Below are 23,355 nucleotides of genomic sequence, written 5' to 3'. Positions count from 1 at the left end.
CATGGGCGCAGGGACTGAACAACAGCAGACAATCGTTCCGCACCTTTTTTCCATGCAGACACCATACCACAGCAAGCATGGAGCCCACTCAGATCACTTTGGCAATTTGGAGCACATTAAACACCACGTGCATTATCCAGAAGTATATGCAGCACCAGAACCTGCCAAAGTGAAACCAGGCGAGTAGGCGACGTCAGCGCGGTGACAAGAGTGATGAGGACATGGACACAGACTTCTCTCAGAGCACGGGCCCTGGCAATGTGGGCATCATGGTGCTAATGGGGCAGGTTCATGCTGTGGAATGCCAATTTTGGGCCCAGGAAACGAGCACAGAGTGGTGGGACCGCATAGTGTTGCAGGTCTGGGATGATTCCCAGTGGCTGCGAAACTTTTGCATGCGTAAGGGCACTTTCATGGAACTTTGTGACTTGCTTTCGCCTGCCCTGAAGCACCAGAATACCAAGATGAGAACAGCCCTGACAGTTGAGAAGCGAGTGGCAATAGCCCTGTGGAAGCTTGCAACGCCAGACAGCTACCGGTCAGTCAGGAATCAATTTGGAGTGGTCAAATCTACTGTGGGGGCTGCTGTGATGCAAGTAGCCAACGCAATCAAAGATATGTTGATATCAAGGGTAGTGAGTCTGGGAAACGTGCAGGTCAGAGTGGATGGCTTTGCTGCAATGGGATTCCCTAACTGTGATGGGGCCATAGACGGAACCCATATCCCTATCTTGGCACTGGAGCACCAAGCCGGCTAGTACATAAACTGCAAGGGGTACTTTTCAATAGTGCTGCAAGCACTGGTGGCTCACAAGGGACGTTTCATCAACATCAACGTGGGATGGCCGGGAAAGGTACATGACGCTCGCATCTTCAGGAGCTCTGGTCTGTTTCAAAAGCTTCAGGAAGCGACTTTCTTCACAGACCAGAAAATAACCGGTGGGGATGTTGAAATGCCTACAGTTATCTTTGGGGACCCAGCCTACCCCTTAATGCCATGGCTCATGAAGCCATACACAGGCACCCTGGACAGTAGTCAGGAGCTGTTCAGCTACAGGCTGAGCAAGTGCAGAATGGTGGTAGAATGTGCATTTGGATGTTTAAAAGTGCGCTGGTGCAGTTTACTGACTCGCTTAGACCTCAGCGAAAGCAATATTCTCATTGTTATTACTGTTTGCTGTGTGCTCCACAATATCCGTGAGAGTAAGGGGGAGACTTTTATGGCAGGGTGGGAGGTTGAGGCAAATTGCCTGGCCCCTGGTTACGCACAGCCAGACACCAGGGCAGTTAGAAGAGCACAGGAGGGCGCGGTGCGCATCAGAGAAGCTTTGAAAACCAGTTTCATGACTGGAAAGGCTACGGTGTGAAAGTTCTGTTTGTTTCTCCTTGATGAAACCCACCCCCCGCTTGGTTCACTCTACTTCCCTGTAAGCTAACCACCCTCCCCTCCCCCTTATCAATCACCGCTGTCAGAGGCAATAAAGTCATTGTTGCTTCACATTCATGCATTCTTTATTTATTCATTGCACAAATAGGGGGATAACTGCCAAGGTAGCCCGGGAGGGGTGGTGGAGGAGGGAAGAACTGGGTGGGGTGGAGGAGGGAAGGACAAGGCCACACAGCACTTTAAAACTTATTGAATGCCTGTCTTCTGTTGCTTGGGCAATCCTCTGGGGTGGAGTGGCTGAGTGGCCAGAGGCCCCCCCACCACATTCTTGGGCATCTGCGTGAGGAGGCTATGGAACTTGGGGTGGAGGGCGGTTGGTTACACAGGGGCTGTAGCGGCGGTCTGTGCTCCAGCTGCCTTTTCTGCAGCTCAACCATACGCTGGAGCATATTAGTTTGATCCTCCAGCAGTCTCAGCATTGAATCCTGCCTCCTCTCATCACGCTGCCGCCACCTATCATCTTCAGCCCGCCACTTACTCTCTTCAGCCTGCCACCTCTCCTTGCATTCATTTTGTGCTTTCCTGCACTCTGACATTGTCTGCCTCCACACATTCGTCTGTGCTCTGTCAGTGTGGGAGGACAGCATGAGGTCAGAGAACATTTCATCGTGAGTGCTTTTTTTTTGCCTTCTAATCTTCACTAGCCTTTGGGAAGGAGAAGATCCTGTGATTCTTGAAACACATGCAGCTGGTGGAGGAAAAAAAAGCAACAGTGGTATTTAAAAAGACACATTTTATAGCACAATGGGTACACTCTTTCACGGTAAACCTTGCTGTTAACTTACATACATAGCACATGTGCTTTCGTTACAAGGTCGCATTTTGCCTCCCCCCACCATGTGGCTACCCCCTCAACCCTCCCCCCTCCCCGTGGCTAACAGCGGGGAACATTTCTGTTCAGCTGCAGGCAAACAGCCCAGCAGGAACGGGCACCTCTGAGTGTCCCCTGAAGAAAATCACCCTATTTCAACCAGGTGACCATGAATGATATCACTCTCCTGAGAATAACACAGAGAGATAACGAATAGATGTTGCTTGAACGCCAGCAAACATACGCTACAGTGCTTTGTTCTGCAATGAGTCCCAACTACATGCTACTGGCCTGGCGTGGTAAAGTGCCCTACCATGGTGGACGGACTAAGGCTGCCCTCCCCAGAAACCTTTTGCAAAGGTTTTGGGAGTACATCCAGGAGAGCTTTATGGAGATGTCCCTGGAGGATTTCCACTCCATCCCCAGACACGTTAACAGACTTTTCCAGTAGCTGGATGGGTCGCGAATGCCAGGGCAAATTAATCATTAAACTCGCTTGCTTTTAAACCATGTATAATATTTTAAAAGGTACACTCACCAGAGGTTCCTTCTCCACCTGGTGAGTCCAGGAGGCAGGCTTGGGTGGGTTTGGGGGGTACTGGTTCCAGGTCCAGGGTGAGAAACAGTTCCTGGCTGTCATGAAAACCAGTTTCGCCGCGTACTTGCTGTGAGCTATCTACAACCTCATCATCCTCATCCCCAAAACCAGCTTCCATGTTGCCTCCCTCTCCATTGATGGAGTCAAAGCACACGGTTGAGGTAGTGGTGGCTGCACCCCCTAAAATGGCATGCAGCTCATCATAGAAGTGGCATGTTTGGGGCACTGACCCAGGGCGCTGTTTGCCTCTCTGGTTTTCTGGTAGGCTTGCCTCAGCTCCTTAAGTTTCACGCGGCACTTCTTTGGGTCCCTGTTATGGCCTCTGTCCTTCATGCCCTGGGAGATTTTGACAACTGTTTTGGCATTTTGAAAACTGGAACATAGTTCTGATAGCACGGATTCCTCTCCCCATACAGTGATCAGATCCCGTACCTCCTGTTCAGTCCATGCTGGAGCTCTTTTGCGATTCTGGGACTCCATCATGGTCATCTCTGCTGATGAGCTCTGCATGGTCACCTCTGCTGATGAGCTCTGCAGCTTGCCATGCTGGCCAAACAGGAAATGAAATTCAAAAGTTCGCGGGCCTTTTCCTGTCTACCTGGCCAGTGCATCTGAGTTGAGAGTGCTGTCCAGAGCGGTCACAATGGAGCACTCTGGGATAGCTCTCGGAGGCTAATACTGTCGAATTGCGTCCACACTACCCCAAATTCGACCCGGCAAGGCCGATTTCAGCGCTAATCCCCTTTTCGGGGGTGGAGTAAAGAAATTGATTTTAAGAGCCCGTTAAGCCAAAAAAAAGGGCTTCGTCATGTGGATGGGTGCAGGGTTAAATTCGACCTCAACTCCTAGTGTAGACCAGGGCTAAGACAAATATTTGTCTGAAAAGGCTAATAATTTACACTATAATTTGCTGTTTTATGGTGCATTTAATTGTAGTATCTTTGCACACTGCAAACATTTTGTGTACATATATATGCCTTTATGCTAATTATAATTTGGTGACCCGAAATATTGTCATTGTAACAGCTTTTCATTTCTTTGAAAGTTCGGCTATATTTAAATTTAGTCTGAGAGACTGTTGAGCTGGCTAGAGTAAATAATGCAAAGCCTACCCTGTCCTTTACATTAAAGGGGCATTAAGATTGTGACATAATGCTGCTCCCCCAAACCAGAAAAACCAAAAAGGTAGAGTTCAGGTAGTCACACTTCACCATCTTAGTTACAAATTACTTCCATTGAGAGGTATATCAAGCTATGCTGTCTTAAAAAAAATTCCTTCCTTCAGCTGTCTTTGTGTGCGTGTGTGCACATAAACATATTTGTATGTCTATATTGGTTACTGTAATTCTTCTAGTTTTCTTCATTTTTCTTGGCTGGGTAGATTTGTTCATTCTTTTGTTAAGTGTGTGGGAGTATTTAGTGCAAGGATGCCATGGTGACATTCACACAGATACCATGGCAGTCATCCATATTACACATATGCTGCACAGTTTTGTGTCTTTAATTGTCTAAGGGATTGTCACAAAATTACAATGAAATATGCATTGGTAACAAGCAGATTGTAAATTAATAGGGAGGAAATGCCCATTTCATTCTGGACCTATTAACTGGATATTTATATTATGTAATACAATTTATTTTGCTAGAGCACATACTTAGCTAGCCCAGTGACAAAAGACAAACAGCCCTCAGCGAGTGTCCTAGAACCTGCTTTTTAAAACAAGTCAGTGATAAATTAAAACAAGAGAGCCCAATGGTGTGACCTCATAACAGCCATACTGGGGCAGACCAAAGGTCCATCTAGCCCAGTATCCTGTCTTCCGACAGTGGCCAATGCCAGGTGCCCCAGAGGGAATGAACAGAACATGTAATCATCATGTGATCCATCCCATATCCCATTCCCAGCTTCTGGCAAACAGAGGCTAGGAACACCATCCTGGCTAACAGCCATTGATGGACCTATCCTCCATGAACTTACCTAGTTCTTTTTTTAACCCTGTTATAGTCTTGGCCTTTACAACACCCTCTGGCAAAGAGTTCCACAGACTGACTATGTGTTGTGTGAAAAAAATACTTCCTTTTGTTTTAAACCTGCTGCCTATTAATTTCATTTGGTGATCCCCTAGGTCTCGTGTTATGAGAAGGAATAAATAACACTTCCTTATTTACTTTCTCCACAGGTCATGATTGTATAGCCCTCTATCATATCCCCCCTAGTTGTCTCTCTTTACAAGCTGAAAAGTCCCAGTCTTATTAATCTCTTCTCATATGGCAGCCAGTCCACACCCCTTAATCATTTTTGTTGCCCTTTTTTGAACCTTTTCCAATTCCAATATATCTTTTTTGAGACAGGCCAACCACATCTGCATAGTTTGCTTTAAGTGTAGTGCTGGTGCTTCTTTTGGTAAAGTCTATTGTCCTGTCTTGAGTACCATGTTTGTGGTAAAGTGGGGGGAAAAAAGAAATAAGATTTAACTATGTTCATGACTCCTGCTATTGGCTTCATCAGTTTGTCACTTTTCTTTATTCCAACTACTACAGCGAGTGTTCTGTCTTCACGCATTGATTTCCTCCCTGGTAAATAAAACCTTTCTATAGTTAATCAGGGTCATTCAGCTGGGTGATATTTTTTGAAAAAATTGTAACCTTTCAGTGCATGTTTGAATGTAGATAAATTTAATCGACATATAGCAGCAGCAATGTGCCACTTTAATCTTGGGGAAGATTTTTAGAAGCTAACAGCTGCCCACCCACTGTACAATGACTCTCAAAGTATGTTCTATGCTTCCCTGCCTCATGGAATTCAAGTGAAGGGTAGAAGATGATGGCAGCTGCGCTGCTTGGGAAAAAAAAATCACTTTTATTATTCTAGGGCCCAAGGACAACTTATAGACCCTAATATAAAAAAAAAGCAGTGTGAATCCTCTGCAATTCCCACTACATATAGGTTCAATAACCACACACACAAAGGGGTGAGGTAAGCCCAGTAATTAAAAAAAAAATGTCCAGGGACCATGCAGAGCTCTTGAACACCAGGGCAGGTTCCTGCTCAAGATCGACTCATGATGGTATGTATTTAAAGTGAAAGTGTAACTGCAACATCATCATTTTCCTTGGACTTGCCCTGGTGTGTAACAAGCAGAAATAGATGGACTACCTTTGGGGTGGCTTATTAGAGGGGGAGATGTCTGCTTAATATTGTACTGCAATTGGAGTGGATTCATTTGAAAAAAGAAAAGAAATAAAACTCAGGAGCTTAACCATGACACTATCCAAAGACTGATGGGGGGAGAAAGGGGTGTTCAGTGTAATTGAGAGTTCATACAGAGTTTAGCATCATATACATAATCTGAAGGGGAAATGCTGTTGGGTCTTGACTTAGTGAGCTGCAGGCGTGGCTGGGGAGTGAATACGAAGGGTCTCTAACCCCCCCAGCGCATGCCTATGCAGGGACAATTTAGGATAAGTACCTAGCACTCCACTGAGCACAAGGCTAAGCTAACACCCCAAGCAATGCTCCATAACCTCAGCTGTCTTGGAAGCATGGCCAGTTCCATGGGTCCCTGCATGTTGGCTGCTTTGGGTGGGGGGAGTACACTGCTCCTCTTTGGAGCGGTCGGAAGGCATGCTGCAGTGTGGAGCGCTCCCCAAACAGGGTGGTTCAAAGATCCTCTGAGTGCTACCACATCATTCTTCCCTTCTACTTCTCCCCGCTCCCCATCCCCCATTTATATGGCCCAGTGCAGCAAGGACAGGATTTTACCATTACTGAGGAGGCCCAGGTAGGATGGGAGTGTTTTTCCTAAAATTTTAACTTGAGAATATTAAAACAGTAAAGCACAGAAGTGTAGATTCTTTAATAATCCTGCCATCAGGCCAAATCACAGTTACCTTCAGTTAACAGCTAATATGAGCAGTGGGAATTTGAGGAATCTAAATGTTGGTAACTATTAATGGCTGCATTTTGCTATATTGTTACCTTTCAATATCACACAGAGGTGTAGACAAGAAAAGTTGAGGTCTCAGGATCATGAAAGGTAGCTATGCATGTGTAGGGTTGCATATTTCATTTGCATTAGTTCATCTTAGCGTCAGGCTCTTGGTGAGGAAGCCCTAGAGTTTATAACTGACCTGCTGTATTAGCAGGAGTGCTCTGTTGAAGATGGCTCATTACATGGTTACCAGAGTGAATGGGTTAAAATCTGAATTTGGCTAAATTTGTCAAAGCTCTTGGATAAGATATTAAAGATCTATGTACTGATGTAAAACGCCATCCCTTGACATTTACTAGATTAGTACATATGTTCATTTTTCCCAGCATAAAATGGTAGTTACTTTATAACATCTGTGTTTAACACTGTATAGAGTTAAGACACAGGACTTTCTTTTCATGCTTGCACGGTGTTTTCAAGTACCAATAATGCAGTGAAAACACAGTACAAAACTCCCCAAAAACATGTTGCTCCACAACAGAATGACTAACCATTACATGTACGTTTCTCACTGTCTTCCACCACTAATTGTGGAGTGCTCTCCTGCAGCCAGCTAATACATCAAAAAGATTTTGAAGGTGCTTGACTGTATGGACAGAAAACTAAAGCTGGAAAAGCCGCAGTAATGAAATCTGGAAATTGGGATTGAGTTTTCAGAGATGTGGACTAAGGGTGAAATCCAGTCCTGTGCACAGGGCCAGAAGAAGTCCAATGCACCATTTAAGCTCAATATTGAGAGCTTAAGAAGTAAGTGGTCCCTAAGCATTGTGTGGGGTTTCTGCACATGGGTGAGTTTTGCCCTAATTAAACTCTATAGGAGAAGATAGCGATAGCATAGCTTTTAAAAAGTAACTAGTACTGTTTGAACAGAAAGTCAAGCTGTATTTGAGCTGAAATGGATGCATCATGGATTTTCAGGGACATAAAGTACCTTCTGGTGTTCGAAGAAATCGAAAAATAACTCCTCTGCAATGCTGCAATACACAAAAGTTTATTTTTAAGATCTTTTTCTTTTCTGAAAGCAAAATATGATAAAACCTAACAGCAATGTATTTTGTACAACAGAAACAGTTTTTATATGAGAACAGACAATCCATGAAGAGTTTTTAAGTCTTAGAACTGTTTCCCTTTTTTATCATGCTTTCTTGTGGTCAACAAAAAGTTGTCACAGAAGATGTCATGGCAGTTAATCAGTGTGGTGTTTTCCCTCAGATCCTCGTCAGCTGGTGCCACAGACTGGAGGGCAGGATACTTTCTACTTTTTCCATCACAAAATTTAAAGGGGCGAAGAGAGTGCTGAGAAACTGCAAAGAAATCAGATAAACAGATAGATCAAAATCATGGAGACAACAGACTGTGACACAATGCTGTGCAGTTGAGGTGTTGTAGACCCTCCTCAAGAAATTCCTCTGGGTGACACTAATTGAATAATTGGTTTTTAAAGTCTTTAGGCCCAATTTTGCCCTTAGATGTATATTGTCCATTTCTCAGTTTTGTAGTAAATAAAGCAAGTATTCCATTTTTCATAGATATTACTAACGAGTTAATGCACAATAAAGGCATAAATCTAGAATCTTAGATCCATGCCCGGATACAAGTCACTGTAGGCGTGATCCAAAACCCACTGAAGTAAAAAGGCATCTCTTGTATGAGGGCACAAACAGGCACATACAACTAACCACGGGAACACAACTTTGCCTTCAGAATTAGACCCATAATGGTTAAATATTATCAAAGCATATTCAGGCCCCCTTGGCTCTCTCTTCTAGACTTTATCTTGACTTGCTCTTTCCTTTAGAAACAAGAATGCAATAGTTTGAGAGACATATCTGCGAGCTTGTCTTCACGTACAGTGCTGTAGAAACACAGCAGCACTGGTGCAGCTGCACTCTGGGGGGCTGGAACAGGTTTTTTGGTGGAGATGCTGATGATGGAAACCATGTATTTGATGTTTTGTTATTACTACTCCAAACAAATGAGTGCAGCAGCACCCCTAGTTCCAACACCAAAGGCTGAGCCACTGTAGCTCTGTTGATGGGAGAAGCTCTCCTGTCGACATAGCACTGTCTGCGGCGGAAGGGGGGGACGGACGCTAGGTCGGTATAACCATGTCACTTAGGGTGTGGATTTCTCACACCCTTGAGCAACATAGTTATACCAATACAGGTCTGTAGTGTAGCCCTGGCCTGTGTATTACTGCTATGAGAGGCTTACAAGGCCAGATCAGATGAATAGTTACCATTTTAACACGGGGGGAGGGGGGGGGAAGGGGAGAAGGTTTGAGCATTTGAAAATAGAAGGAGATACCTTAAAACGGTCTGACTTTCAGAGGGTGCCATGTGAAACATTTTCTGAGAATTAAGCCCCATTGACGTGTCTCAAGTGGAGTACCTCAGAACTGAGGAATTCCGTATCATGAGTCAATCTTGAAAATGTTACCCCATATACATTAATTGTGCTATGTATTTACTTCAGTCTGTATTATGTACAGATACGATGGGCCCCCTGTAGGTGCCTGGAATAGAATAGACTATTATGGCATGCTGTATTTGTGCGGCTATTACACATATGCAAAGTCAGCCATCACCAGATTAAGAACAATGCTGCTTCCAGACATATGCTGGTTGACATAATTCTGCCAAAGAATATAGTTCTTTTATGGTATCAATTAGCAAATACCTGCACAATGTGTTGTGGTAGCATGCTGGTCCCATGATATTAGAGAGACATGGTGGGTGATGTATTACCTCACCCAAATATCGCTAAGCAGTTTCATGTTTCAGAATGTGCCATGTGATGAGCACAGAATACATGAACTCTGACATGAGAAAGAACTGCAATCCATGGGCTTTGCTTGGCTGTATTCTGCCACAGTCCCATCTCCCCTGATGAGAGCAGAACATATATGTTTGTATATGGAACATTCAAATGCCACTCTGTGGGTTTTGCTTTGCAAGAAATCAGATCAGTCTGAATGCTGCTGAATTGGAGGATGCTGCTGAAACCCAGGTTACATACAGTAAACTTAGCTCAATTAAAGGCTACAGTACAGAATATAAAATGTACAGGTCCAGTCTTTTGGTTGAGAGATCTCTCTGTTTTGTTGTTTCCACTACTGTGTGATTTTTGCCTTGAAAATATTGTTGCTTCCAGAAATATGTTTGATATGTTTGATATCACTTAGCCAAAGATTAGAATCCCTTTAAGGTATCAGTCAGTAAAATAGATGCAAGCAGTTTCATGTTTATCAGACAGTGTTTTGTGAAGAGTTTATTTTAACTGAAAACATATATGCTGTATATATTTTAACTGCATTAATAAATGTCATAAGTACTTGGTCTGCATCATATTTGAGGGGGTATCTTCTCAAAGATTCTCCTAGAAAAGACATTACCCAAGGAATAACTTGTGCATTATGAATGATATCAGTGATTAGTGACAAGACAGAGTCACAAACATGGCCCTTGTCTCATTCCAAGGAACCTAGGAGACTGTACCAGGCAGGTGTGCCTGTGAAGGTCAAGCCACGTTATATAGACCAGTGCTGACCAAATGTGGTATCAAAGCTTCTGTCAGAGAGGTCACTGGAAATAGCCAAAATGCCTTAACACTTTATGGAGTGATTCTGTCCAGACTGTATTTCCTCTTTTGTGAACAACTATTTGAAGTAAATGAATATGCCCTCTCCCCAACCCCTCCTGGAAAATGCAAAATATCACTACAGTAAACTTCAAACTTTGCTTTTAATTTGCACCTGAAGCATCCCACATAACTAGAGGAAAGTAAATGCTATAACTGTTGTAAATTAAATTTGATTAATTTTTTAAATCAATGAAATTAGTGGCACTAAATTTTTTGGGTTTTGGTATTTACAGTACTTTTGTTTCTGAAGTAACTTTAGATGTATCCTGTAGCTGAAACTTAGCAATTTACCTGTTTCTAGAAGTACACAGAGGTACTACTCTAGTGGAGAAAGTGTGTCAAGAGATCTAGAAAATATAATATTTAAACATATTGGGTGAAATCCAGATCATACTGAATTCACTGGCAAAACTCCCTTTGACTTCAATGGGGTCAGGATTTCACTCCTGGATTTGTGTTGTCTCACAAGGGACACTTGCCAAGGGACTTCTACCAGCTCAAAGCAATCAGATTCATCAGTAAGAGCGAGGGTCCTAGAACCTTCCTTCTGTAATACCCGATTCTTAACCCCAACTCCTGCTTCACTACAATGATCTCAACCCACGAGCCACAAAGAGTGAGTTTCCAAACTCAGGCCTCCCTACAGTATCTTGGAGCTCTAACCACTAACCTTCAGGGAAGTCTGCTAAGTGTGTTCAGTGTTTCTGACTGGTTCCTCTCCTTAGATGGAATAAAGAACCCAAATTCTAGCCACAAACACTGTAAAACATGCCAGCTCCTCTCACCTTACTGTATTCCATATATTTGGTGGAAGACCCAGTAGCCAATATTTAATCTGTTGAACTAGAGCTCAGTGTGTAGCCCTTGGAAAGCTTTTAGTGCTCATGTTCTCAACCATCACTAGCAGCTGTGCAATCTAATTTCATACCACATTGAGGTACCCTGGAGGTCTCCCGTCTGCATCCTTTAGGTTGTTTATGCTTTTGACCTTTCCTGTTGACACTGGCAGTTTCTCCCATATAGACAGCAAAAGAAACAGCACCAGCAATAAAAGAGCATAATTATTGATGTGAGATTGGTAGAAGCTGTTTTTATTTTTATGTTTTTGGAAAGAAACTCTGTCAACTTGAATATTTGACAGTGACTGACTTAGAAAGAATTCTGCTTTCTGACAGCACCCTTGAAACAGTATGGTCTGATTAAAAAAAATCCTAGGGAAAATGTTTATAAGGGCTTCTAGTCTGCTTCCCAGCTGACGTTTATAAGAGCCTTTTCATCAACAAGAAACTGACTAATGACAGCTCTGGTCCTGTGATTAGACAGGCATGGATAGATCCTTGCAATCAATGGAGCTCCAGGTAGATAAGAGGTCTCCTTGCTCGATGTGCCTCACTGATTATGTGGGAAAGAGAGAAACTGACCATGTACAAAGTGATTTCAAACACACAAAGGATCTGAATAAAGAGAGAAAAATATTTTTTCTCCATCTTCCTTCTCTTTAATAACCTTCGGGGTAACTATGGTAGCCACAACATTTTCAGGCAGAGATGGGATTGTTCAGTTGATGGAGTCACTTTAACAAACGCTGATTTCTCCAATTAACTGTCACTCTCATTTTCATCAAAGAAATGTTTGTATGCCATCAAGTCATGCAAGCACCTGGCTTTTTTAATGACTGACTTACAGATTCTTTGTACCATATGAAAGAAAACAAAGAATAAAAAAGCATCTACATTACATGCTGACAAATTTATCCCAAGTGGTGCAAACAAAAAACATGTACTGCTTGCCTTCATCTCGAGTGCCCTCCCAAATTTTTTCATTAGAAGGGCTAGTGAAAATAATCAGAAAATTACTGCATTGTTTCTTCCATTAGCAAGGCAGCCATTTGAACCAGTGCTCCTTTATATGGCATTTTAACTTTACTACCTGGCCCACTACCAGCTCCTTAAGGAAACTTCCTGCCTGTGTCTCAGAAGACTGCCAAAAATGCAGGCTAGAAATATGTTCTTCCATAACCAAGTGGAAATGCTAAAACATGTTGCTATTTGAAAGTTAACTATTCCTGATCTGTGAAATCCATCATATTTAACAACTGGATTCTTCCCATGTGAGAAAAAGTCACCTCCCCCCAGCCAGGCAGAGAATCACAGAATTGGCTACTTGCATGTTGTGGGGATTTTCACCTTCTTCTGAATCATCAGGCAATGTTCATTGCCAAAGGCAGGTTAAGGGATTCGATGGATCAGTGGTCTGGTGTGGCATGGCAAATCCTATGGTTGAGATTCTGTGCTGCACCTCTTAGAGGCACAGCTCAGGAGGAGAAGGGAGCTATAGTGACTTTAAGCCACCTTTGCACCCTTCCACTTCTGGGCAGCTCTGCAGCCCCTGGGGGAATACAGACAGCGCTGGGGGCCCATTTAACTTCTGGAAGCCTGCCCTGGTTGCTCTTAGGCTGCAGTATTGCACAGTCTTCTCAACTTTCTGTGCTGCAGCCCCATCTCCAACACACCCTTCCTCTGCCCAGCCCCACCCTGCTCCAGGGGGCTCCTGAGAGGGTCCCTGGAAAGCAGCTTTCTGCACTGAGGGTGTTCTCCCTTGGCAGGATCCAGGGCTTTTAAGGCCCCTTTATGCCACTCTAGCTTGGTTCTCTCCCCTTATGTTCTTATGAGGACACCTTATATTGCAATTCCAGGAGCAGATTGATAGGAGAAGCAGCACTGCACTCCGTTTGTATTTCTAAACAGCTGGCTTGTGTTAATTATTTATGTCTGAGATTTTATAGATAGTTCTAGTTCCAATTTTAAAAAATCAAGATATCGGTGTCTCCCTGAAGTAGGGTGGAGTTAAACCCAAGCTCCGCGTTCTTCTCTTATCAATAGCTCACCCTGTTCAACAACAGCTTCCTCCTATTATAAGCAGCACACTTGTGTCTCTGCCCTGATCTGGACTCTAGAACTCCTGCTTCCACCAGGGAGTTCTTGTGGGCTGGCTTCCCAGAAATCTTAGCACATGCAGCTGGGAGTGACAGCTAGAGGGAGGTGCCATTCTAGCATAGCTGGCAGGTTATTTATTACGTGTGTTGTTATTAATAAAAATAATTTAGATAGCACCACAAATTTATATGATGCCCCCAAAAACAAATTAGGACATCAACCCTGCCCCTATAGAGCTTATACACCACAGCCTGATACCGAATCTTAGCACAGACGCTTACAGAGACCCAATGTGGTAAATGGAACTCCTCAAGAATTCTGTACGAGAGGATCCAGTCGCAGGAGTGGGGCTTGAGACAGAAGAGACAAAAGGGAGAAACACACACCCCCAAAATCACAAGACAAAACCACTCAGGAAAGGGAAAGTGAGGAGAGATTCTCTGCAAGCAGGGTGGAAAGATTCCTGGAAAAAGTGGGTGTTCGGGAAGGGGTAGAAGGAGGAGAGAGAAGGGGAATTGGCAGGCTGGGAGTGAGAAACTACCAAACACAGGGGAAAGCAGGAGAGAAGGTGTGAACTGAGAAGTGGGATACACAGTGAAGATAGCAGTAAAATGAAGGGCTTTGTAGGAGTGTACGAAATGAGCAGAAGAGTCTAAGGGGGTGAGATGGGTGATGTAAACTGGTGAGATTGTTAGGGCATTGATTGTGAAGACAAGGACCGTGTGTTTGATGCAGTAAGAGATGGGAGGCCAATGAAGGGGATTGGGGAGGGGAGGAGGGGGAGGAAAGTGACTTTCATTATAGGCTGGAAGCGGAGGAGTGAGAAAAGAGAAAACCTAAATAGAGAAGCTACAGAAATGTACCTCTGCCTGTCATATCATTATTATTATAAGCACTTATAAGCATCACTACTATGACATCTGGACACTTTGACTATATTACAAAGCTTACTTAACCATTCAAGCTGCATAAAATCCAGCCCTCCAGAGGCACTAAGTGGATGTAGACATTTCATAGGGAGCCTCATACTCATTCCTTCTTGAGGATCCTCTAAAATCCTTACATTGCCTTGACACCGGGATCAAAGGTTCTGATAGGATCAGCTAAGAAACTGTAAAAACCCAGAGTCTGATTCAGCTTTTAATTTGTATCTTTTGGAGCGTTACTGTTTATGGACCACTTAGTTTGCCCTGAATTGGACTCATCAAGGATTCCTCTTGTATAAACTGTGATGTTTCATTGTTAAATAAGCTATTTTAGCCTTACAGTGGATTCACAGAGAGTTTAGGACCAATTAGATTTCAGCTTTGTCTGAAACCAGCAGTGTTTAGAATAATAAAATGTATTGCTTAGGTAGTACTCTGCCCCCCCTGTCCCACCTCAATTTCCTCTAGCCTTTCCCCCCTCAAGAACGCCTGATTCCTTTTCTCTACCCAGACAGGAGGGTTTGGTTTTTTTTACCACCAAGACCTGCTGCAAGTTCATTCATGAGATGAAGCAGGTGTCTACACAAGGGACTCTCTCTCCCAAGCACTGCGAGGACAGAATGAATAGTATTCACAGACTTGTATGAGCTTCAAAGTGTCAGTGGCTGTACTTGCAAGTTTCATAGATTCAGAGAATGTAAGGCCAGAAGGGACTGTTAGATCACCTAGGCTAACTTCCTGCATAACACAGGCCACAGAACTTCCTTGAAATAATTCCTGTTTGACCTACAGCATATCTTTCAGAAAAAACATCCACTCTTGATTTAAAAATTGCCAGTGAAGGAGAATCCACCACAACCCTTGGTAAGTTGTTGCAATGGTTAATTACCTTCATTGTTAAAAATGTGCGCCTTATTTCTAGTGTGAATTTGTCTAGCTTCAGCTTCCAGCCACTCAATCTTTTATACCTATGCCAGCTAGACTGAAGAGAGCCCATCATCAAATATTTGTTCCCCAAGTAGGTGCTTAACAAATGCAAACAGCTCCACACTTGCTATATTCAGTTTAACTGAAGTACACCATATTTTGTAAATTGCTAAACCTCAACCTGCAGTAATATGAACTTGGATTTAATTTTTAAATTGGTCCAAGATGGCTCTCAGTTACACATGTGCAGTGCTCTTGGGATTGACAGATGTAAGCAGAAGAATAATTTAGCCGTGCTAAAATTATGACGTATTCTTGTAGTTTTACAATAGTTACAATACATCCCATGATGTTGGTTAAACCATAGCATGTCAATCAGACAAGAGTATTAATTCCACACACACAACCAAAATAATATTCAGAACGTTCATCTTTTTAGGTATGTTCAAAATTAATTCCCTTAAAAGGTGAAAAGGCAGCTGTGGCTTGCTGGAGGTCTGTTCCACTGAGCCTTGATGTTACTGCATATCAAAGGGATGCCTGTCATTACACTTCTTAGGGTCTGTCTACCAGCCGATGTTAAAGTGCAGCGCTTTAACGTGGCTGCGTAGTCGCGGCTCCAGTGCTGGGAGAGAGGTCTCCCAGCGCTGTAATAAAACCACCTCCATAAAGGGAATAGCTCCCAGTGCTGTAACACTGTCTACACTGCCACTTTATAGCGCTGAAACTTGCAGTGCTCAGGGAGGCGTTTTTTCACAACCCTGAGCGAAGAAAGTTTCAGCACTATAAGTGGCAGCGTAGACAAGGCCTTAGGTTTCACATAGTTTGGCTACCCCACCTTTTTAGTTGACAACAAAAATGAGACATCGGAGTCTAAGCCCCTGGATCAGTCAATGGACAAAGGTCACACACAGGCTTTCACCAGACTGACCTGATTTTCACTCTGTCCATTCACAATTAAAAGCCAGCTGCTGCCTGTGTTTGTTTATTAAGACAGACACATAGCTAAATCCCTACGAATGTTCGTTAACATAGCAAACATGCCATGTAGCTTCAGAGATGTACACAGAGGTCAGTGACACGGCCTATTTCATACAGGGTTAATAACATGGCATTGATTTAGTTTTGTTTGTGTTCATTTATTGTGCTCCACTCTATTCTCAGATACAGGATGCAGTCACATATTGAGCCCTGAGGCTTCTATTCCATTAACATCAATGGAAGCTACATGCACATATCAAAGGAATAGATCCCCTTGGTTGCATTGTATTCCCAGAGTGACTTTGGTGTCCAAAACAAGAGCTATTTGAGGAAACAACTGCTAGTATATCACAAATGTAAATATTAACACCCCACCCACCCCATTTGATTGCACCCATCACACAAAAAATGGCAAGTGAAGCCCATGAAAGTCCACAATCAGGTTTGTCTGATTCCAGCACCCCATTACCTGTAGCAGGCTCGTTGCCTGAGGTGCTCAGACAATTTAAACTCTCTGCTCTTAAATAAGTCATGAGGCTCACAACCAATGGGGTTGCACAGGGTACACGGAAGGGCAGAATTTGGCCCACTGACTGCTAATACCGGCATACTGCATATTGAATGAACAAAACAGACTGGAAGCAAAATCTGTGCTTCAGAGACATTGCTTTTTCTTTTTATTCTCTGAAGGAAGTTTCCTGGGAACACATCCCTTACTCATACACCTGACCAGCCTTAAAACTTCTTTGCTGTGATGCCTACAAAAATCTGGTTCTAGGCACTTTGGTGATACAAATAATAAATAACAATGATAACTGGTGTGTTTATACCACAGCCTATCATGCTGACCAATTCTGTCTCATTGTTTTCTTGTATTGTCTGTCTGTAGCCATCTGTTGTCTCTTGTCTTATACTTAGAGTAAACTCTTTGAGTCAGGGACCATCTTTTTGTTCTGTGTTTGTACAGCACTTAGCAGGATGAGGTCCTGTTCCATGTGCATAATAATAAATAAAATAATAATAACAACAACAATAATACATGCCATCCACTATACACTTATAGATACACTCAAGGCTAAATGCATAAAGGACTATTTCAAGCAAGTTATTGTATTTTTTCTGTTGACAGACATGTTAGCTTTTATCCCAGCTGATCAAGTCATCTAACCTCTTCGCCTGCAGACACAGGAATTCTTAATGAAAGAGCCATTGCCATAACAGACACAAACTACTACTAGTGCTTTGGATTAAAGCACTGTCAAGGTTCCTTCCCCACTCTGAACTCTAGGGTACAGATGTGGGGACCTGCATGAAAACCTCCTAAGCTTACTTTTACCAGCTTAGGTTAAAACTTCCCCAAGGTACAAATTAATTTTACGCTTTGCCCTTGGATTTCCACTGCCACCACCAAACTTTATCTGGGTTTACTGGGAAACGTAGTTTGGACACGTCTTTCCCCCCAAAATCCTCCCAACCCTTGCACCCCACTTCCTGGGGAAGGTTTGGTAAAAATCCTCACCAATTTGCATAGGTGACCACAGACCCAAACCCTTGGATCTTAGAACAATGAAAAAGCATTCAGTTTTCTTACAAGAAGACTTTTAATAGAAGTAAAGGAATCACCTCTGTAAAATCAGGATGGTAGATACCTTACAGGGTAATTAGATTCAAAACATAGAGAATCCCTCTAGGCAAAACCTTAAGTTACAAAAAAGACACACAGACAGGAATAGTCATTCTATTCAGCATAGTTCTTTTCTCAGCCATTTAAAGAAATCATAATCTAACACATATCTAGCTAGATTACTTACTAAAAGTTCTAAGACTCCATTCCTGTTCTGTCCCCGGCAAAACCAGCATACAGACAGACCCAGACCCCTTGTTTTTCTCCCTCCTCCCAGCTTTTGAAAGTATCTTGTCTCCTCATTGGTCATTTTGGTCAGGTGCCAGTGAGGTTACCTTTAGCTTCTTAACCTTTTACAGGTGAGAGGATTTTTCTTCTGGCCAGGAGGGATTTTAAAGGGGTTTACCCTTCCCTTTATATTTATGACAAGCACTGATATATTTGACCAGCCTGGCTGATGGAGTAGCTGGTTGACTCCAAAAGGGGTCCCTGGACAATCCTTCCTGGTCAGAAGGATATGAGGTCTTGAGAAAGGCGCTAAAGAATTAGCCTTGGGGTACCTTGAAAGCTCCATCAAAGCCTCCTCCATCCCCGGAAAAAAACTAAATGAGTGCAGAGGAACTTTAGCATCATTTGGAAATAACAAGAAGGTCAAAAGGGTATTTTGGACCCACTGAGCTCCACAATAAGAAGTACATTAAATAATAAATTATTGGTCTGGGTTCTCAGCATTTCTTGGAGGAGGAAGTAATGGTCTTGCTGGAACTTTGCTGGGAAGTGCATTTTCCCACATGCCCCCTGTGGCTGCGAAAATCAGAGTAGTGATGCTCTTAGACTTGGCAAGGAAAAAAGCAAGCTGGAGTACAACTTGTTTTCCCCATATTAACGCTCCGTGGCCAGAAAAGCAGAATTAGCAGGGTCCTCAGCTGTTAGATGCAGCTAACAGAGAGCTGGAATATGAGGTCTGGACACAAGCACTGAGGCTGTATCATTTGTTGCAGTTTCAGAAAAGGGACACTGCAATTTGCTTTGGTTAACATTGAACCACATTTTTCCTGGTACTACTTGGAGTTTGTGCCGTCCCTGTCTTGCACTGGGAAGTACCGTGTAGTTATCACAACCTTGCACAGCCTTGCAGTTTATTTTTCTGAACAGGCTGGGGCTTTGCAATCTGTTATTAGTTTACTTTATTGGATTATCCATGAAAACGCAGATATCCCCCTCCTTTTTGGCAGAGCCACAAGAAACCAAGACCAACAACAGAGTCATATAATCCAGAGAGGAAAGACTGGAGTGTATTTTACTGATTAGCTCCTTAAATGATTTCTAAATGTTCTCCTGTTCAGTGATAGACCTCTTGATGGTCCTTTTGTACTAACAAATATTCAGACACTTCATATCCAGCAATGTCTAGCTCAGCACCATTTTATTTGTGCATTTCCCTTTTTGTTTTGTGTTTGTATTTACCCAAAAACCAAGACGTGTCAGTGAATACTCACAGCTTTTGCAAAGACCCCCATAAGCTCCGGGAACTGATGTGTCAGGAGGGCTAGCATGGCTGTGAAGGAACACAATCCAGCAGTGAAGAGTATAAAGAAAGGAAGCTCTTTCTTGGGATAAACTGAAACTTCATGAAATGCTGCAGAGGAAAGCAGAAAGGAAAAACATGGTGTAGGTAAAATACCTTCTCATGTGGGTTAAGCAGTTACATAGAAGCCACAAAGGTTCCAAGGTTTGGTTTAGTGGGAAGATGCATCTAAAGGTTCTGAATGCCAGAATCATGTAAGACGCCTCTTCCATTTCCCTACCCTTTAACAGACTCTTCCTTCGACTACAGTCCTCTGTGCCTTCCTTGACTCCTCCCAGCATAGCCTCCCTTCCATTCCATTCCACCACTAGCTGATTCCTTCAGCATCTTCATCACCATCATCAGCATCTTCATATATTAATAATACATTTATTTTTTTTTTTGATGCTGATGTGCATTAACTAATGTAATTTATCCAAGCTAGGGAAACTTGCTGAAATAAAGGCAGGGAATGAAACCACTCTACAAACCACCATATGATGCGAGGAATAAAAAAATCCAACAACAATCAATACCAACTAATAGGGAAACAGAAAAGTCTCTGGCTTGGACCTGAAGAGACTCACAATATGCTCTTGTGGGAAGAAGTATCCCAGAGCTGAGAGTGGGAACTTGCCTGGAGGAAAGTTTCACTTAATCAAACCTTTTAAGATGGCTCAGCTTCAGGTTGGGAGATCTGGCCAGTTTGGCAAATGTTCTGGCCAGTTCTTGTTTTGTCGAACTGTGTCTCCCATTCCATCCCTACTTTTAAGTTCTAGTCAGGATCAGTGCTTGACTTTCAAATGACAATAGTTTTTCTCTTAAAAGGATACTCTCCCAGCTGGTAGATCTAAAGTTCGACTTACCATACCAGCTTGTTTTTTAATTTTAAATGTCATGGCGGTATACATACATATCACACCATTCTTCTACTCTGCCTGCCTTCTCCATTTTCATGGGCAGGTATGGCTGAAGATATGCAAGAATCCTGCTCAAAGCCTGCTTATTTTGCCCCTGCCGGGTCACAGGAACAGGGCAGTCAAGCAGCATGGTATAGAACAGCACAACACCCAGTTTGGACTGTTGCAGCTCTCATTTGATGGGCCCATAAGGCTTCTTTGAATGGTTAAAATAAAAATAACAATTTCAAGTATGTTAGAGTTTGGGGCCTGCAAATCTTGTTCTCTTAAAAAAGTCAGCATACGGTTTTCAGGAGAAACATGGTTAGATAATTTCATTTAAATCACATATGTAAGTATCAAATTGCAGATTAGAGTTGGGAAAATACAATTGCACAAACATTCTAATGCAGGCTCCCACTTCTACTGCCTTTGACTGAAATATCCAATCTGTTGTTGTAGTTCATTAACCAGTTAAAGCAAAAATTAGGTTTGGTTGATGTTTGTACTTAGCTGGGGTTAATCTTTTCAATCTCTCTTTCATTTGAAGCAAACTGTTCCTCATGCAAACCCCAGAGCTATGATATCATTTCAGCAGAAACTCTCCCTTCAAATTACCTACCGAAAGTTACCTATAAAATGTAAGCAATTAAAGGTTTAGACAAGCATGTGGTGTAAAGGACTTCTACACAACCTGTGTCTCTCACAGTATGTGAAAACCTTCTCTTCTCAAACCCAAGAGATTTGACAGCAAAAGGCATTTCTCACAATTATCAGAGCAAAACATTACCATCAATGTTCAGTATTAAAGAGTCCCTTGCTTCTAACATCTGACAACACCAATTAATTTTGCACCTAGAAGGGAGAATGCTGACTATTCTGTATCAATTTGTCATTCCCAAATTTCCCTGGCACTCCACCCTCCATTTAACAGTATCCCTTGGAGTAAAGCATTCTGAGAGTCCTAAGAGGTATTGTTATAATTAGGGTGATTATAATGGGGTGGGGAGATAGAGCTGGTTGCCAAGAATTACGGTGTAATATCAGAGAGAATGTGTTATGAAAGAAGGGCCTGACAATGAGGGGACTCTTGCTATATTACTTCTACCTACAGTTTACCCAGACAGATTTATTAAGAATAGTTAAACATAACTTAGCCTGAACTGGAGTTGTTATAAAAGAAAGACCTATTCCAGGAGAGACACAAACACAAACGGAACACAAGCACATCTTCATTTATTTTTCAAAAAATAATTTAAATTTACTCCCTTTTTTGAGTCCCCCAGTGCATCTTATGTCTGCCTTTAGGAACCTGATCCTGCAAACATCTCCGCATGAGCACCTGTGCTTTCCAACCAAGTCCCCTTGACTTCAATGGGAAACAGTGTGGGAACGCAGTTCTGAGTGTGTGACATTTCCAGGACTGGCCAGTTAGGCCTGATACTGCAAAGAGTGACTCGTGTTTAACTTTATGCTTGGCAAGCAGTCCCATTGACTTCGACTGTAAAACTCTCCAAGGGCAGGGGACTATCTTTATATCTGTATCTTGCACAGCATTTAGAACACGCTTGGTGCTTTACAGATTCATAATAATAAATGACTGGTGAAATTTCACATTAATATCTTGATAAGAATCACACACATCATTACATGAAGAAAACCCTCTGTGACTAGGCGCCTCTTACAATAGCTCTCTTACAAAAGGTCACAATAACTTGGTACTTGGTTAATGGTCCTTATGCAGGCTCAATCCTGCAGTCTTGGGAAGGCAAAACTACCTTGAATTTAGACAGTGGTTTCCTGCATTAGGACTATAGGGCAGGACAACTGTATTTTTAGTTTGATGGTATGATATCCTAGATAAAGGAACAAACATACCTTATCTGTCTTGACAAGAAAGAAACAACAGATTTTTAAAAGAAGTACATCCCCAAGGTAATTTGATTTTTTTTCTTTTTTGACATCAATACAGATACCTAAAACTTTATGAGCTGTAGCTATGAATTGCCATTTTAACAATCAAGTGAACTCTCAAGATTCACTGTCAGCCAATCATTCTAAGTCAGTGAACCCAACTTCATAGGTATCAGTGGAGGCCAGTATTGCAGAACTGTGATAAACAACCCTTTGGTGCCAAGAACCAGGGATAAAAAAGAGAAAAAGTTCAGACTTACATGGAAGTAGTTCTCTGTCTGCTGTTTCTGTACAGATGGGGTATGGGTAAAAAAGGTGTCCTTTTTCCAAAGGATAGGGGATCATTCTGAAAGCTGAAAAGGACAAAAATAACACATTGGACACTTTATTGTGAGTGCAGTATTTGCATGACATATTCAGCAGGGTACCTTACATGTATTAACAATTTTGAAAAGCAAAAACGAACTAGGCACTAAATCCCAAATTTTCATACTTGGGTACCTACTATTGGACACAAAATACTTCTTTAACCGTCTAAATATGCATTTAGCCCTCAATGCGGCAAACACTTATCCACATACTTAATTTTTACTCACATCTATAGTCTCACTGGAGTCAGTGGGACCACTTTACAAGAGTCAAGTAAACTATGTAACTATCTGTTTGCAGGATGAGGGTGTCAGGTACCTAAATTTAGATATTTAAATTTGAAAATTTTGAATTAGCATTTTTAGAGTTTCCAAGACTTTTGAGATTCAGGGGGAAAAAAGAGTAGCTATGGTACAGCAGCCCTACTTTATTTACAGAGAGAACCTCAAAACAGTGTTACCAATTTGGGCCCAATACTTGCATTCTTCTGATCTCCCAAAACTTCCACTGACTTTAGTGGGAGTTTTGCATGCAGGAAGAAAGCAGTATGGTGCCCCAATTAATTACCCAGGGTGTACCTGCAACAAAACATGGAACAAACATTCTGCCAGTCAGGAGACATCTCCATGCTGCGCACATGATAATGTGGGTTGTATTTGTTCATTTGGCAATCTCAGCTTAATAAAGAATTATTAAAACCAGGTTCCAGTAATGCATTATTT

General features: G+C 42.4%; 1 protein-coding gene across 4 annotated transcripts in view; it reads right to left on the bottom strand.

Moving 5' to 3' along the window:
• Positions 1–7,837: 7,837 nt before the first annotated feature.
• ST7 (suppression of tumorigenicity 7) overlaps positions 7,838–23,355 on the bottom strand; it is a 225,826-nt gene continuing 210,308 nt past the window's right edge. For all 4 annotated transcript variants that reach the window (XM_074952094.1, XM_074952075.1, XM_074952087.1 and 1 more), the window contains exons 13-15: positions 22,525–22,617; positions 19,384–19,523; positions 7,838–8,152 (exon numbers count right to left, since the gene is read on the bottom strand). In XM_074952094.1, coding sequence (XP_074808195.1) covers positions 8,057–8,152; positions 19,384–19,523; positions 22,525–22,617 — 329 coding nt within the window. In that variant the 3' untranslated portion in view covers positions 7,838–8,056. The remainder of the gene's footprint in view (positions 8,153–19,383; positions 19,524–22,524; positions 22,618–23,355) is intronic.

Source organism: Natator depressus, chromosome 1, assembly GCF_965152275.1.
Source record: "Natator depressus isolate rNatDep1 chromosome 1, rNatDep2.hap1, whole genome shotgun sequence".
Lineage (NCBI taxonomy): Eukaryota > Metazoa > Chordata > Testudines > Cheloniidae > Natator > Natator depressus.
This window is presented reverse-complemented; position numbering and strand designations above follow the sequence as displayed.